The sequence below is a fragment of the Mugil cephalus genome, chromosome 14, assembly GCF_022458985.1.
Source record: "Mugil cephalus isolate CIBA_MC_2020 chromosome 14, CIBA_Mcephalus_1.1, whole genome shotgun sequence".
NCBI classification, from domain to species: Eukaryota; Metazoa; Chordata; class Actinopteri; order Mugiliformes; family Mugilidae; genus Mugil; species Mugil cephalus.
The window spans coordinates 21744554-21761871 of record NC_061783.1 but is presented as its reverse complement, the minus strand read 5'-3'; the positions used below and the strand labels follow the sequence as shown (position 1 = coordinate 21761871).

Sequence of the window (17318 nt, the reverse complement as noted above, 5' to 3'; positions counted from 1 at the left end):
TGAGTGTTGAGGTGAGGACCTAAGTGCAGGACTAAAGATGAGGCCAGGTTTCAAACAAAAAGTATTTAATTAAACCAAAATCCAACAGAAGGCGCTGCAGATCTGGCATGAAGACAAAGAACGTGCACAAGGTAAGATTACACACTCACCTGGAGAAAACATCAGAAGGTAACATTAACGACTTGACAAAGGAAAGGCAGGGCCATAAATACACAAGAGGGCTCAGGGATGACAAGACACAGGTGAAACTCATGAGGACAATCATAGCAGGTGAGCCCAATTAACAATCAAGGGACACACAAGGAAGCATAAGACAGGAAATCCAGAACTTAACAGGAAACACAAAACATGACACAGACAGACATCAAGACAGAAAGACGACGCATGACAGACAGGAAGTTACAAAACTAAACAAATAAAACAATTTTGTTCATTTTTAAGTGCAACAAAGCTACTGCGACAAAGTAATTTCCCCTGTGGACCATTCAAGTCTGTCTAAGTCTAAGTCCAAGAACTGTGACACAGTTATAGAATCAACTGAAAGGATGATGAAGATGAAAGGTGAATTTACCTGATGATGAAACATGAATGAAGGGAACAACAGAAATAAAGTTTTTATCTTGTTCTTATTTTGGTAAAGACATACGACTACAGCACCAGAAGGTTGAACTGCTTAGAGTGTGTTTGACTGAACTGAAAGTAAAACTTCTCTGCTCTTTGTTAAGCCCCTTTGCACCACTACTGGATACTGGATACTGACCTTAGCCACACATGAGAACACTGAATAAAAGGGATCACTTTCCAGCTCTGGAAGCTCTCCATGTCTCACCTGTTGCAGTTTTCTTTTCTCTTTAAGTTAAATAAACACCTCTCTTTTGTAACTCTGTCATGTGTCCCCAGTTTATGTTGCAGCCCTCTTTTGAACTTTCATTATCCAATGTGAAGATACAACAAATGTAAAACCTCATGTAAGTCAGAGGAGCCATGAGTCCATAATAAATATTGAATCCACCATTAATTTGAGCTGTTTTCAGAGGTATAATTAAACCTCTCTCTTTGTTTGTCAGTTTCATGGAGATTTCATTGCCTTAAAAATGAAGAGTGGGATTTCATCCAACATAAGACTCTTCAGGTGTGACTGGTACCTGTGACATGTGTGTTCATGTGTGACTCTGGGACAATACTTTTACCAGTGCAACAGTTGGTAAAATAATTTAAAGTATCTAATCTAATCTGATAAAAAAAAATGTTTTCACTCCTTTTTTTTTTTTTGCATCATTATTATTTTTCCAAATAAAAGACATATTATACTTGTGTTATCATATACAATGCAATAAAGACCAAGGTCTTCTGTTTGTGATGTCACCATTACTCCAGATATCACTCTAATCATTTACATTTACAGTTAAGGCCTCCAACATAATCATAGTTAGAGCTGCATCTTCAGTAAAAGAGTTCAAATAGGAAGAAAAACTCTTAGATTTGTGAAATGTGAAATGTATCAAGAGTGATCAGCGTCTGTCCACAACATCTCAGTGACAAGTCTCATTTATTTTCAGTCTAAATCTTTATCAAATGTCATATAATAGTCTTATAATTGTTTGTAACAGTGGAGCAGTTGTAACCTTTAAAATGACTCATGTTAAAAATCTATTGAAGCCTGTACGTGTCTGTTTGAGTCACGGTAAAAGTTGTGATCCTCAGTGACCAGTTTACGGTTGTTGTCGCCCTCTAGTGGAAGGAAACTGAAACACAACTTCCACTGACAGTCGAATCAAACCAAGACATCCAGGTTTCTAAAAGAAAGTGCAGAATTTATTGTTCAGATGATTTATGAGTCAAAACTATAAAATCTAAAGGTAGAATCAAGTGTGTCATTAAGTTGGATAAAACAACAACAGACTTTGCTGAACACCAGCCAAATGTTTTATTTGAAAGAGGAGCGGCTCCTGGAAACAAAACTGGTTTAGAAAAAAACAAGCAGAAACAAGAAAACTGACTGACCAGGAAACACTGCTGGAAAAAAAACTTCACTCCGTCTCCATATGAGGAATTTATTGGGAGCACGGACACTTTGACTTCTCTCTGCATATTATTCTTGATATTCTTCTTCTGACGTCATCAGAGCTGCAGATATTTCTGCTTTTTGTCTGTAGGAACTGGTTCCCATGACTGATTCTAAATGCAGTTCTAATTATTTATATGTCAGTGTTGTGAGTTGTTCAGGTGATGAACTGCATCATGTCTAATGTGTCAAGTTCTGTTACCTGAGCTGGTGTGTTTTGGACTTTAGCAGCAGACAAGTAAAGACAAGCAGCTTTAGATGAAGCAGAAACACATGATAAGATCTAGAGACACTTTCAGATTTTCTCATTTGCTTCATTGGAAAGACTGTAATTATTTATTCACAGGTACAAATGTCCTTTCAACCCAAATCACAGTATGAACTAAAACCAGCTCAGATAATTCGTTCAGCATTTAACTGTCATACCTGATTTTAAATTTGTTGCGTTGTTACCATTAAGGGACAAAAGTGTCCTCTTCAAATACACCCTAAAAATAGCACATATTAATTGTAGTTTTTAGTTTTTTTTTACATAAATCTTTTAATCCACTTGAAGACTAATCACAAATACAAAAAGTTTGAATATTCTCTTACTTTTAACCCTTCATATGCCAGTGTTTCTGACGGCATCACAAATATTTCGCAAAAAAAAAAAAAAAAAAAAAAAAATCAAAAATCTAAATGCAAATTAGATTTTTATTGGGGGGATTATTAGACATGGACATGACAATGATAAGTAGCAACATTGATTTTATTGAGTTTTTATTTATTTATTTTTGGGTTTCTGGATCCAGTCTCTCAGAGAGCTCAGAGCTGTCTTCACTATCTGTAAGGTCAGAAACAAACAGAGTTAAAGGTCAACTCATAGTCTGGAGAAATCATCAACAGTTTGTTAGATCAGATGAAACAGAATAAAATAAGTTGTACTTACCAGGTGGAGCCTTTTGGTCTGAAATGAAAAGTAAAGACAGGTCATTTCAGTTCCAGTTGTTAATGTCAGAATATCTTTCATCATCTTATCTCCAGTGAATATGATCCTCTTCTACTCACTCAACCTGAAGAATAAATCCATTCTGCTCTTCTGTTTAGTTCTCACTTTGTTTCTTTCTTCATCACTTCTCTCCCTCATCATCATAGTATAGTCATGTTCTCCTGACTTCTCCTGACTCTGAGACTTACTCAGCTTTTACTGCTGGATGCTTCAAACTGTAGGATTCAACTCAAAGACTAAATCAAAGTAGCTCACCTTGTTTCTTTCTATTAACCATGAATCCAGCAGCTGCTGCAAAGACGACAACAACCACTGCAGAGATGATGATGATGATGGTGGTGGAGGTCATGTCATCAGGCTTCTCAACTGAATAAAGAACAGTCACCAAAGATCAAGAACAATCCAGATTAGATAAATTACCAACTAACCTGCAGGACAAGGCCTTAAATATCCAACTAACCACATTCATGTCCTCTTACCCCAGTTGGTTCTGATCTGTGTTTCATCCAGTTTGGTGATGATGTCGTCCTCCACACCAGAGAGATGAAACACACAGTCGTGCCTCCTCCAGTCTTCAGGTGAGACTGATGAAATGTTCAGGTCAACATTCATCTGGAAGGATCCATCATGGTTGGGGAGGATCTCTCCATGCTCCACTCCTTCATGAATCTCCTCTCCATCTTTCCTCCAGAACATCATGGCTCTGTCAGGGTAGAAACCTGTAGCGTGGCAGCTGACTGGAGAGGAGGGAGTCTTCTGGAGGAGAGACACTGAGGGGACGTCTGGAGGGAGAAAAGAAGGAGGAAGAAGGGAGAACAATTATTAATTGAGATTATTAAGAAATTAACCAGCTAGATACATGGAATCTGTTACAGTCACATTCTGTGTATGAACCAATGATGATTTCTTGTCAAACATCTCTTCATCTTTCTCAGAAGAGTCAGACTCATTGAACGGATAATACAACAAATATACAGTATATATATATATATATATATATACATATACATATAAACAGTATAGTGTTCACCAAACTAACCAAACTACATCGGGTCATGTGACTCTACCTGTTCTCAGCAGAGAGCTGTTCCCATACTTCAAATCCAACTTCAGCCACTCAGGGAACAATCCCACAGCTTCTTTTATGCTTAGAGACTCAGCGTCCCATTTCTGTTTGATAATGTCAGCCTCTGGTCTCAGAGCGGTCCATGTCAACGTCTTCAGGTCCATTTCAATTAAGTCTCGTCCACCATAACCAAACTGTACAAAACCAGTGACCTCTCCAGTCGTTTCATCCCATTCACAGCCACTCATGAACTGTAAAATGTGAACACCTGAGAGAGAGACAACAGAGATCACAATGAACAGTGATGTATAACTGGCCATGGTTTCAAAGGAGAGGAACCTGGTCAGGAACATTTCACTGAGGGGTAACTGATCATTGTACTGCTCTGAAAGACAGACCAACATCATTTCAAAATAGATGATTTCACATCCTTTAAATAGTCTGTGGCTGCACCTGTTGATTCACAACTGAGACAAAGTTGTAAATGTTTTTTATTTACATTATTTAATTATTTACCTGAACCTAAAATGAAATGTGATGAACTAAATCAGATCAGATGGTTCATTTGTCATTCATACTAAAGTAGTTTCTTTACATCCAAGACTGTTGAACTGATAAATGGGAACCATCTGCTGGTGACCACTGTTGAATGTGAAGGTTCTCAGTCATCCAGGACATGGTACGTCAAGAACAAACTAAAACTAAAAGGTGGACTTGCTGAGTTTCTTGGAGATGTTTCATCCAAGAAGCTCCTTCAGTTCTAAATGACTGGTGGAGAGAAATGTCCTTCACAGACCAACTGTTAATAAAACCTGGAATATGTAGACCTACCTGAACCTTCACTGCGGTTGAAGACCTGGATCAAATCATTCATTAGGATTTTGAAGAATGGAGGTAGAATCTCAAAACAGTCCTGAGTGCCCTGTGTCCAGAGTTGAGGATTGTCATCATATAGTTTTTTCACCCAGTCCTGTCTTGGTTCATATATCTTGTTGCTGCCATCACAGTAAGTCACCTGGATGTCATCAACCTCTGCTACGATCATAAACTCTGGAAGGTTTGGGACTCCAGAGGAACCTGTGATGTAATACTTCAGTGAATGTTTCACTGTGGAACAAACAACAAATATAATGTCACTATTAAAGTAAATAAAAGTAATACAAATTATATAAATAATACTAAATCAAAATGTGGACTTGGCTTCATTTGATAGAAGGACTCTGGTAAGTCCGGTTACGGCCGCGAGCTAGAGAGTCACGTTCAACCCTGCTCCGCTAAGAACTTGAAAGAATCCTTACAAATTTGAACCTGAAGCATACAGACGAACACTGAACACGGCGAGGTGATGCTAAACACTGGGAAAAAGGTCAGGGACAGGGGGGAAATATCGACGCAGGCGAAGTTAACCACCTTCGGGACGCAAAGCGTGGAGCGCAGCGCTAGCAAAGATGCTAACCTCGACATATCAGCTGCAGAGCCATGTGGAAGCGAGTTCTGTGGGGCTAAAGAAGAAATACTGATGGCAATAAGCAGCCTAAGGTCTGACTTTTTGACCAGATTGGATGGAATACTGACAGCAGTTGAAGAAACGGAGAAAGAAATGGTTGATTGTATTGAAAGAGTAACAGAAGCCGACTGTCAGCAGTGGAAGGCGAGCAGGCTAAGTTAAAAGAGACGGTTCAGACGCTGGAAAAAAGGAACAAAACTTTGGAAGATAAAGTTATCGACATGGAAACGAGATCGTGGCTGAACAATCTGAGGTTAGTCAACCTGCAAGAGGGAGCTGAGGTCCCGGATCCCGGTTCATTTCTGGAGAGTTGGCTACCGGAGGTGCTAGACCTGGCCCCTCTGCCAGGGCCGCCTTAACCTAATGGTAGGCCCTGGGGCTGAGAGGTTTTGTAGGCCCTACTCCATCGTCCCATCACAAAATGCATCAGTTTCTTTCACGACACGCAACTGTGAGTTTTGCTTCTTTAGCCAGAAAACACCAGCATACTTTTACTAATTAACCTACAGAAACACAAGGAACTTTGTATAACAGCAATACATAAGAACTTATGCTGATTATTTAAAACCAAGATGGGTGAAAGTTTGAAAAACACCATCAGAACAAAATGAGCTTCTTCTGGCTTTGGTGGGCCCTGTGAATGCATACACACACAGACACACACCTGCACATACACTTGCACACACTATGGATAGTAACGTAGCCTTTAATGCTGGCTTCCACAAGATAAAACTGACTGATATCTACACATTCCAACATTCTCCTTCAAACAATTAGCAAATCAAATGTGTAACAACACATTTGATTTGTTTGATTGAAAAAAAGAAACAACAATCTCTGGCCTTCAGAGATCATTCTTTATGGGAGTAGATCAAAACTTGTTTTTGAGCTGAAGCTTCTACAATGATCCAGTCTGTGAGGCCTCTAGTCAGAATGTAACAGGCAGATATGAGTCAGAGAGAAAAACCCGGGTCGACCTGGTCCAACCAGTGACGACTCGCAACTTTTACTCCACATTCGGCATTGCTGCCAGTTCTGCTAGTTTGGTGTGGGTGTGATTGTGTATAAACTGTACACTGCCTGAGATTGGCTTATCGTGAAAGTCTACTGCACCTTAGCCAATCATCATCACCATTTTTTCAGACCACCAATTTCTAACTTGGAAAAAATTGTATCTATGAACAGCTCAAGTAAAGGTGCATAACTACTTGTTATCAAATTTGGTTGAAAATGCAGATCATAAACACGAAGCGTGGAAGGAAGATCTAGGCACAGATATATCATTAGAGGACTGGCAATCTATATATAATAAGGCTCACACCCAATCAATCAACACCTTATTTAGACTATTTCAGTATAAATGGTTGATGAGAATTTATATTACACCAGTTAAATTAAATAAATACAATAGGAATATCCCAGATGTGTGTACAAAATGCACTGAGGTGAAGGGGACATTATTCCATTGTGTGTGGCAATGCAGTAGGATAAAATCTTTTTGGGAGGAGGTTAACAAGGCAATAGAAAAAAATGATTTCAAAAAGCATTTCAATGGATCCTGCACTTTTTATCTTAGGACTTTGCCCAAAAGGTCACAAATACAACAAAAGTGAACGAAGACTAATAGATATGTGTCTGTTACACGCTAAAAGAGCCATTGCAATGTTTTGGGAAAAGACCAGCATGCCAAATGTTATGTATTGGGTGAGGCAAATACTCACAACTTTTCCTTTGGAGTGAGCGACATATATACAAAAAGGAAGCCATGATATGTTTGGAAAGATATGGGAACTGTTTAAAGTGTTTGTTAATAGTATTGATCTGGCAATTGACAGTGAAGAAGAATAAGCAGTCAGTTACGTAAACCTTAAACCAGAATCAATGAGTTCATATACCCGCAATTGTATGAAGGCATTGAATTATGTACAAATGTTTTGTGGCTGATAAGTGGATGTTTGTGATATGTATGTGTATGTGTATAGTCAGTTTGTAATTAGGTTTTGTCGTGTAAGAAAATGTCAATAAATATATTGTTTAATAAAAAAGGAGTCTGATAAAACATCAACTGTGTGAGAACAGTTAAAGCCATGACACAGAGCAACATGTAAGGTCGAGTGGAAAGAATTTAAAGAAAAGATTATAAAGAATGTGAATGTGATCTTACCTGATGATGAAACATGACACAAGAGAAGCAGCAACAACAACGTTTTCATCCTGATTTTATATTTTTTATTTTGATGAAGACATTGGGCCATCAGCTGGTAAAGAGCTGTGTGTCTGAGCCCCAAAGTAAATCCACTACTGGAGGTAAAGCTAGTCCTTACTTGGTTTATAGTAATGAATCTGTTCAGAGCGCATGCACGAACAGCTTTTCAAAATAAAAGCGATGAGAGTAATTTCGCAATCATTCATTCACTCCGTCAATAACCAAGTGCTGAGTGTACAGTATGAAGAGGAATTTGTTGGTGGAGACTTTCGTTATTTTTTCTTTTGGAAATTTTATTGGATAAAGTTTTAATTTTACGACGTTTTGATGGGTTTTTATTTAGTATTTCCAAATGTTTCCTAATAAGAGGTGGACCAGTAGCGTCACCATCCAGGAAGGACGTACAGGCATAAGAACTGTTGCATTAACAAATCGCAAAGACACATTTAAACTAATTTTGTCTGGAGATGCAACGGGACAGAAGAGAGAGAGAGAGAGAAAAAAAACACATAATTTGTTCATCTTGCTTACTAAAGCATGATGTACATCACGGTGTTATCAGCTGTTCCGAATTTGACTGTAGAGTAGGGGGCGTGTCTAATGAAGACCACATCGCTGAAGTCACATGGTTTGAATTATTATTATTATTATTATTATTATTATTATTATTATTATTATTATTAAGTGTTAATGAAATAATTCAATAGACTAATATCATTAAACATATTTGAAAGATGTTGACGTCTGAATCATTTTAAACATAATATTTATCATATGATTTTATATAAATGCATTTTATGTATTGTTGAGGCATTTATATGAACTGTTTCTTTATTAACTCTTCTCCAGGACGCTGCTGCTTCATGTTTAAACACTACAAATATCTGAAGACTTTAAATAAAACTCACCTCTTGACCTCTTAGTGGAAGGAAGATCTAGGCACAGAAATATCATTAGAGGACTGGCAATCTATATATAATAAGGCTCACACCCAATCAATCAACACCTTATTTAGACTATTTCAGTATAAATGGTTGATGAGAATTTATATTACACCAGTTAAATTAAATAAATACAATAGGAATATCCCAGATGTGTGTACAAAATGCACTGAGGTGAAGGGGACATTATTCCATTGTGTGTGGCAATGCAGTAGGATAAAATCTTTTTGGGAGGAGGTTAACAAGGCAATAGAAAAAAATGATTTCAAAAAGCATTTCAATGGATCCTGCACTTTTTATCTTAGGACTTTGCCCAAAAGGTCACAAATACAACAAAAGTGAACGAAGACTAATAGATATGTGTCTGTTACACGCTAAAAGAGCCATTGCAATGTTTTGGGAAAAGACCAGCATGCCAAATGTTATGTATTGGGTGAGGCAAATACTCACAACTTTTCCTTTGGAGTGAGCGACATATATACAAAAAGAAACAGACAACATACTTAAGATGGTTCTTTATTGATCCGTTGGGGAAATTCAAGTGACAGCAGCTGTGCAAGAAAAAGGAGTGAGAAGGTTTATTTGGAATCTTTTTCTTATTAATACAACACCAACATGGAAAGATTCAAAAAGATAGAAAAAAAAAATCAGACGTACAAAAAATACATCTGAGAGAAAAACAGGAAAAATAAATTTATATCACGACTTTAACATTTGGACTAAAATGCAACTCAATTCAATTCAAACTATTTCATCTATCCCAAACAGGGCTATTCAGTTTGCAGTCTCCAGTCAGACAGCACACAAAACAAAACAAAAGCACACAAACAAAAGAAACAAGCAGGCAAGCACATAAACCAAACAGTTCCCTCTGTCAGTAGCAATGATATCCAGTCCCCAATGGACCACAGCACAAAGAATCACAGGACAAAAATGAGTCCTGTCCTATAATAATAAATACATTTCCACATTATGGCTGCAATAAATAAATGACTAATCAGTGGCATTTAGCAGCTTGATGGCTGAGGGAATAAAAGAACTGGTGTATCTATTTGTTTTCCTTGTAGGGGCAAGATACCGCCATCTGGAGGGCAAACTTCTGGCTCAGGATATGGTCAGGATTGCCCATGAGCTGTCTGATTTTCTGGACACGTCTTTTCCAGAGGGAGTTCAGGTCTGTTAGTTGAACCCCGATGATCTTAGAGCAGACACTGACAATGCTGCTGAGATTATTCTTCTCCTTCACTGACGATCCATAAAAAACAACTAATAAAAGAAAAGGTCAATAGACTTTCAATAAATGAACGATAAAAGTTACACAAAATGTTCTTAGAAACATTAAAATAATTCAATTTTACACAACAGATATATCCTTTGTTGACCCCTTTTAGCGATCGACTCTGTTTGCAATTTCAACATCATCTCCATTCCTCCTGAAATCAGTTACTAACTCCTTAGTTTTTACTTGGATCCAGGAAGTTATCGTCACACCAGTTCACAAATGAAGACAGTGCACAGCCGTGGTCTGATTGGGCCCCTGAAGAAGTGATACCAGGACAGTGTCGTCCGAGAACTTTACAAAGTAGCTGTCCTCTAGCGCAACTGCATCTCATTAAAAGCTGAGGAAAAGTCGGCAAACAAAAGCCTCGCATGTGCCCTGGGTTTTTCAGGGTGCTTGTACAACCTGTCTAAGATGAAAATCTTAGCATCATCTACACTTTTCTCATTTCGCATCATTCTGACTTTTCTTTCTAACTTCAACATATTTCTCTTCATTCATTTGGTTTTATTACTGTGTTATATTCCAATACTGTTATAGTGTTGATTAATTTGTGTGTCATTGCAGCTGATTAGGTTTTTCCTTTTAACTATAGTGGGATCAATGTAGAGGAAACGTTTCCTGGATCCAGAGTCTTTAGGGCCAAGTCCAGTTCACAGGACACTCTCACAAGTTAAGACACAACCTCTATTTGTATAATGAATCTGTTTGCATAATGTCTGGTGTATATTTGTCTATTTGTAAGGACCATAAATATTATGAGCATGATTTGTTCTCTCTGGAGCCTCAAGCGGCCGCTCAATGAACTGCGGTTCATTTCTTTCACTTCCTCATCGGCTTAATTTCTGGAACAGCAAGGTGATTGATATCAGACTGGGACGAAGAGAAATACACACGATAAAAAGTTTGATGAAGCAAAGTCTAAAACTAGAATAGAATCATGTTTTCATTCAACATGTCCCTGCTGGTGTTTGTAGTTCTTCTGGGGACAGTAGTGACGGTAAACATCGGTGTCACGTTTTTATGAACCTTTGATGCGAGTCGAGTTAAAAACGAAAGGAAATCATTTTACCTGTTGAACATTTGAAAGTAGCTTTAGTTGAATTAGTTGTTGTCGGTGACTCCTTTGTTGAGTTTTAGTCATAAACTGGTTCATGTTTAGTGTCGTTTACTGTGATAGAAGTTGATGAAGGTGTTTCTGGGTTTAGTGCTGGAGGCTTTTATTCCACTCACACACACGGAGATGGAAATTAAAATACTAAACCTCTGCATGGTTTCACATGGACGGATTATTAAAGGACGATGGGAAATTCAGACTAGAAGAAATAACTTAGCTTAAAGCAACAATTTAAATTAAAAGTAAATGTTCTGCATTTATAACTTTTGTAATAAAAATAATATGGTTGATTCATCCCACAGTGTTGAACATCTGATAAACTTTTAAAGGTGAAACTAGAGATGGGAATAGACAATACAATTATTAAGTAAATAAACTAAATATGAAGGCAAAGGAGTAGAAAATAGATTATTAATTATTTTGATTAACTAATTTATCCCACATACAACATATAATAGATAGATAGATAACTTTATTCATCCCCAAAGGGAAATTAGGTCGTCACAGCAGTCCGGTATTCGAATCCAATAAAATACAATAGAATAAAATACTGAGGTATAAAAAAGGTAAAAACACAGAATAGGACAAGGACACTTAAAAAACACAAGATACATAGGTAGATAAGGTGCAGTGGCAGGATGATATGATGGTAGTGTTATTGTATGTGTGTGTATATATATATATATATATATATATATACACACACACACATGATATAATATGATATATAGTATAGGTATAATATATGCATGTAAGTACTTGACTATACAAGATATACTTGAAGTGCAAAGGTGACAGGTAGATTCAGTGCAGTTCTGTGATGGTGGCTCTGACAGAAGTAGATTAATTACTATTGTTGTATTTAATGCTATTGATACGACCACCTTGAATGTCTCTCAAAAAAGTGATTGAACATAAGCAGATTAATTATGAATAAAACAACTTGAGCCCTAAAAACACTCAAAGACACAATGATTCAAATAAACTAAACTCAGGAGAAGAAAGGACCATAGGACCTGATGTTTTCTCCCTAAACACACCAAACTGAACCCTAATCAGAAATAAAATGAAAGAGAGAAGAGAGAGAGAGAGGGAGGGAGAGAGAGAGAGAGAGACGAACCATCAAATAAAATAAAGAAGTAAAACTAATTCTACATTAAGAAGCAGATCAGCTTCACCTGAGGAAGAGAAAACTAGATTTAAACTCCTGACCACCAGAGAGAGACAACAGGAATATTCATGTATTTACTGATCTAGAAGTCTGACAACATCAGATGTGATCATGTGTAAACTGGACTGATGGAGTTCATTATGAGGATGTCAGTGGAATAAACTGATCATATGTGGTGACATTGGTCTGTATCATGCTGCTATGTAGCCTCCCTCCAAACATCACCTCATCTTTTCTGCTTCCAGATCAACCTGAGGTGGAGCTGCATTCAGAGATCGTTCATGTTGATGCAGACAGTGGCATGGGCATGATGCTGGTGTGTAGAGCGAGAGGCTTCGTCACATCAGACGTCATCCTGAACATGAAGAAGAATGGCTTCATTCTGACGAAAGGGGGCGGAGTGGAGACTTCAGGAGTTAAACCAGACAAAGACAAAACCTTCTGGAGAAGAGACCATGTGATCGTTCCTCATTTTGAGGCGTCTCATTACAGCTGTGAAGTTGTTCATGCTTCATCCGGTTTCCGTGTTGAGAAGGTTTGGGGTAAGAAAGTTTTTCATTCTTTTTCTTTTAGAATGTGGTTCTCATTGTGTGGTTTGTAGATCTCTACATTCAGGGGTGCAGATCCTTCTTTGACTCTGGCACTGGGGCATTTTATATTAGCATGATGGCAGAGATATACCTGTTTCTATGTGACGCACTCTTTTATCTCATTCACCGACACATTTGAGGAAATCACCGCACTTTAGGCACAATACCAACGAGTAAAACAGGCAGAGAAAGAAAGACAGTTGTCTTATTGGGGGGGACAATTCCTGTTTTTCCCAAATTGGGGTGGACATGTTTATCTGGAGTCTCTCTGTTGGGAACTGGTTCTTTTCTGTGGTTTAACATCCACATTATTTCAGTAACAGATCAGCATTGTGTTGAAAGACTGAACATGAAAATAATGTGAATGTTTCTTTGTTTTAGATCCTGACTCTGATGGAAGAGGACGGATCATTTCATCTGTGTTTATAGACACAAGTAAGACATGAGAATATATTTAATTATTTACTACAGATATATGTGGTGACATTGATCTGTATCATGCTGCTATGTAGCCTCCCTCCAAACATCACCTCATCTTTTCTGCTTCCAGCTAAACCTGATGTCCAGATGTTTACCGAGTACTGCAGTGTTGAGAAGAACGTCTTTTTGTTGTGTGAGGCCTCAGGCTTCTACCCACACAACATCACTGTGAACATCAAGAGGAGCAACCAGATTATAACCAGAGAGGACGGAGTGGACACTTCAGACCTTCGTCCAAATGAAGACGGCACCTTCCAGATAAGATACCGTGTGGAGATCGGAAAGTCAGACCCGTCTGTGTTCAGCTGTGAATTCATTCATGCTGCATCTGGTTCACGTGTTGAGAAGTTTTGGGGTAAGAAAGTTTAACTGTTTTTGTCATTTTATTTGTTTCAAATATTTCTATTACTTTTTTAAAACAGAGGTCCGATACAGGACCTCAAAGATGCCACGTAGCCTCCCTACAAACATCACCTCATCTTTTCTGCTTCCAGCTCACCCTGAGGTGAAGATGTTTACAGAGATCGTTCATGCTGATGCAAACAGTGGCATGGCCATGATGCTGGTGTGTAGAGCCAAAGGCTTCATCACATCAGACATCATCCTGAACATGAAGAAGAAAGGCTTCGTTCTGAGTAATGGGGAAGGAGTGGAGACTTCAGGAGTTAAAACACACGGAGACATCTACTGGAGAGAAGACCATGTGATCATTCCTCATTCTGAGGTGTCTGATTACAGCTGTGAAGTTGTTCATGCTTCATCCCGTTTCCGTGTTGAGAAGGTTTGGGGTAAGAAAGTTTTTCATTCTTTTTCTTTTAGTTCTCATCGTGCAGTTTGTAAATATCTACATTATTAGTCCTGATGTATAAACTTTATTTCTGTTTCTAACTCCCTTTTAAACTAGCAGTGAGTTTGTAGCGTATTAGAGCTGCTAGCAGTGATGTTGTTCATGTCATGTCTTGTGTATCTGGGGTGTAATCAACATTACTGCAGAAAGCTGCCAGTGGTTTCTCTCCAATGATTGAAATGATTCACTAACAAAGGATCTGAGGGTTCATTCACACCTGAGATGTTTAGTCCAGTTAAATCAGACTGAGGTTGGTTCAGATTTCATTAACATCCTGATCTGGTCTCTGGAGGCAACTATCCTCCACGTGATCATATGTGTTTCATTAAACTCTTCTTCATATTCTGATATTCTCATGTCTGGAAGCTACACCAACGTCCTGTCTACAGAATATAAAGTTTATCTGGAGTCTCTCTGTTGGGAACTGGTTCTGGTCCAGTAAAGATCTGCTGGACCAATCAGATTGTTTGGGGGTGGAGCTTAATGTGGTGAAGAGAAACAGTCAGTACAGGTCACCTGATTAGTTTAAATGTCTCTGATTGGTTGGATGAGGATCCAGTTGATGTAGAGGGAATTTTTCGAAACCTTTTCATTAAATCCAACTCTGTGTCTTCAGAGACTTAACGAGGAGAAACTTTCTTTTCTGTGGTTTAATATCCACATTATTTCAGTAACAGATCAGGATTGTGTTGAAAGACTGAACATGAAAATAATGTGAATATTTTTGTGTTTTAGATCCTGACTCTCTTGGACAAGGACGGATCATTTCATCTAAGTTCATAGACACAAGTAAGACATGAGAATATATTTAATTACTTATTACAGATATATGTGGTGACATTGGTCTGTATCATGCTGCTACGTAGCCTCCCTCCAAACATCACCTCATCTTTTCTGCTTCCAGCTCCTCCTGATGTCCAGATGTTTACAGAGGACTCCAGTGTTGAGAAGAACGTCTTTTTGTTGTGTGACTGGTCTCAGGCTTCTACCCACACAACATCACTGTGAACATCAAGAGGAACGGCCGTATTCTAACCAGAGAGGATGGAGTGGAGAGTTCAGGCATTCGTCCATATGGAGACGGCACCTTCCAGATAAGAGATGGTGTCGAGATTAAGAAGTCAGACGAGGCTGTGTTCCACTGTGAAGTCTTTCACGCTGCATCTGATACACATGTGAAGAAGCCCTGGGGTAAGAAAGTTGGTTTAATCTGGTTGGATTGAAATGAGTGAGATGATTGTAACTAGAGAACAGGTAGAAGTTGTTGTCACATAGTCTCATCTGAGAATACTCTGACACTCTGGTTTAGTTTTGAAGCTCACATGTTTCTCTCCTTCACTAACCACTGATTTCACTTTGTTTAGTCATTAAATTCAAGTGAATGAGTGTCTTTCATGAGTGAATGAAAGACATTTTTATTCTGAATTCATTTTATTTTCTTCACAGTATCAACACGGTCCTAGTTGAGTCTGATCAGCTCTGCTTCTAGAGTCTGTGGTAAGTATCAGTGTTTCCCATCAACACAGAGAACACGCTGCATGATTTTATAACCTGGATGAACCAGAAAGAAAAATCGATTTCCAGAGAAGACACATAATAAATCTGATGATCTCCTTAATATATTATTACTGTAAATAGAAAATAACTCTGATGTTCATTCCTGCAGAAAATATAAGAGGAGCCTCCAAGAAATCCCACACAGCACCAACAGTGCTGCATGCACCACTTCAATGCTCTGATATGAATGTATGAATTTAATACTTAAAACTGTTTTACTTTTCTTGATTTTTACTAAATTAGCTACTAGATGTAGAAACACTGAGGCTGTTGCTTCTTTACTTCTAATAATCGTTAATGGAAAATCAGGATTCAGTAAATGAGTTTTACTTGTTCCATATTTGCTGTTAAAATCATCATGAAGGTCTTTATATATTCAGACTGGATGGTGATATGTTTATTTTATTTGTTTTTACTTATATATTAATCATTAGACATCAGAATAGATGGGTTTATTATAGTAGGGGTTCATCAGAATAAGAATAATGTATTCAGAAAAAAGACATCAATGACTTATGATGAAGGATTAGAAAACACTACTGGTGAATATGTGTGGGATTTGTTTGTCATTACAATAATAAAAATGTTTGGTCAGAAGTGGTTGAGAGTTTTTTTTATAATCATGTCGAGATCAAGTCGACTCTTTATCATTTTTATAACCTGAGAATAATTTGAACTATTAGAAGGAAAGATGTTTTTAATCTCTAATTTAATGGAGCTGCTGGATCAGAGCTGGTGGAAATCTATTTATTATCGGAGTAAATTAAACCTCCTCTGTTCTCTTTGTCTTTTATCTTCTTCTAAAATATATTTTCTTCCTTTTTATCACTTTTTTCTTTGTCTTATTCAATTTCTTTATTTTCTTCTTATATTTAGTATTTGACGTAGAATAACTGCTCAGTACATTTTTAAAGTACTTGTACTAGACTTGAATATTTCACCATTGAGAGCGTCAACACCTGGATGGGAAACTGCACCAGACAGGACCCCTTGGTCCGTTCAGCAGAGTGGACCATCAGGACCCCCCTCCCAAACCCTAACCAAGCAGATCCTGGACTGGCCGCTCCAGCCACCAGACCATCACCTCCTCTGAGGCCGAAGAACAGTTTCTATCTCCATCATCCATCTGAGCGACTCTGAATCTGAACTGGACACAAATACCACTGCATTACTGCACTGTATTCACCCAGCTGTTTTTAAAAATACTTTAAATAACCTGAATGTATACCCGCTGTCCCAGGCGATTGGAGCACCTGAGTGGGTAGGGTTCGGGACCGACCTGTCCACCAACAATGGGAGAGCTAAGTCTAAACCACGACTCCTCCCACCTGTAGCCAACCAATCATATTCATTTTGTTGAAACTGTTATAATGGTTGGCCAAGACTAACTGAACAGACAAGGTCCATGCGCATGTATTTCTATATTCCAATACATTTTTGAATAAACAGCTTAAATTGACAGCAAGAAGTCGTACGGTGGTTTTTCCAGAAGAATTAACCC

At 38.0% G+C, this 17318-nt stretch overlaps 2 protein-coding genes across 6 annotated transcripts in view; one reads left to right on the top strand and one right to left on the bottom strand.

Annotated features, from left to right (window-relative positions):
* Nucleotides 1-3297: 3297 nt before the first annotated feature.
* On the bottom strand, nucleotides 3298-7905 carry LOC125019723 (BOLA class I histocompatibility antigen, alpha chain BL3-7-like). The gene is made up of 5 exons (XM_047604688.1): nucleotides 7794-7905; nucleotides 4960-5229; nucleotides 4124-4390; nucleotides 3536-3838; nucleotides 3298-3422 (listed from the first exon to the last, which is right to left on the bottom strand). The coding sequence occupies exons 1-5, from the start codon at nucleotides 7882-7884 to the stop codon at nucleotides 3298-3300; spliced, it is 1056 nt and encodes a 351-aa protein (XP_047460644.1). The 5' UTR covers nucleotides 7885-7905.
* A 3003-nt stretch (nucleotides 7906-10908) lies between these two features.
* The window catches only part of LOC125019686, a 51845-nt gene continuing 45435 nt past the window's right edge, over nucleotides 10909-17318 (top strand). For 4 of the 5 annotated variants that reach the window (XM_047604641.1, XM_047604642.1, XM_047604639.1 and 1 more), the window contains exons 1-6: nucleotides 10909-11065; nucleotides 12589-12885; nucleotides 13315-13368; nucleotides 13484-13768; nucleotides 13908-14201; nucleotides 14996-15049. In XM_047604641.1, the coding sequence (XP_047460597.1) occupies nucleotides 10996-11065; nucleotides 12589-12885; nucleotides 13315-13368; nucleotides 13484-13768; nucleotides 13908-14201; nucleotides 14996-15049 (1054 nt within the window). In that variant the 5' untranslated portion in view covers nucleotides 10909-10995. Of the gene's footprint in view, nucleotides 11066-12588; nucleotides 12886-13314; nucleotides 13369-13483; nucleotides 13769-13907; nucleotides 14202-14995; nucleotides 15050-15164; nucleotides 15452-15706; nucleotides 15758-15926; nucleotides 16415-17318 lie in introns of those variants that run through there. The other variant, XM_047604643.1, reaches the window with a different exon arrangement.

Excerpts from the sequence above, each read along its gene's own strand:
- LOC125019723 (XM_047604688.1), bottom strand. The coding sequence starts at position 7,884 with ATGGCCCAATGTCTTCATCAAAATAAAAAATATAAAATCAGGATGAAA. Across the intron at positions 5,230-7,793 it reads GTGTCATGTTTCATCATCAG|TGAAACATTCACTGAAGTAT; the intron begins GTAAGATCACAT and ends TTTGTTCCACAG. Across the intron at positions 3,839-4,123 it reads CAGCTCTCTGCTGAGAACAG|ACGTCCCCTCAGTGTCTCTC; the intron begins GTAGAGTCACAT and ends TTCTCCCTCCAG.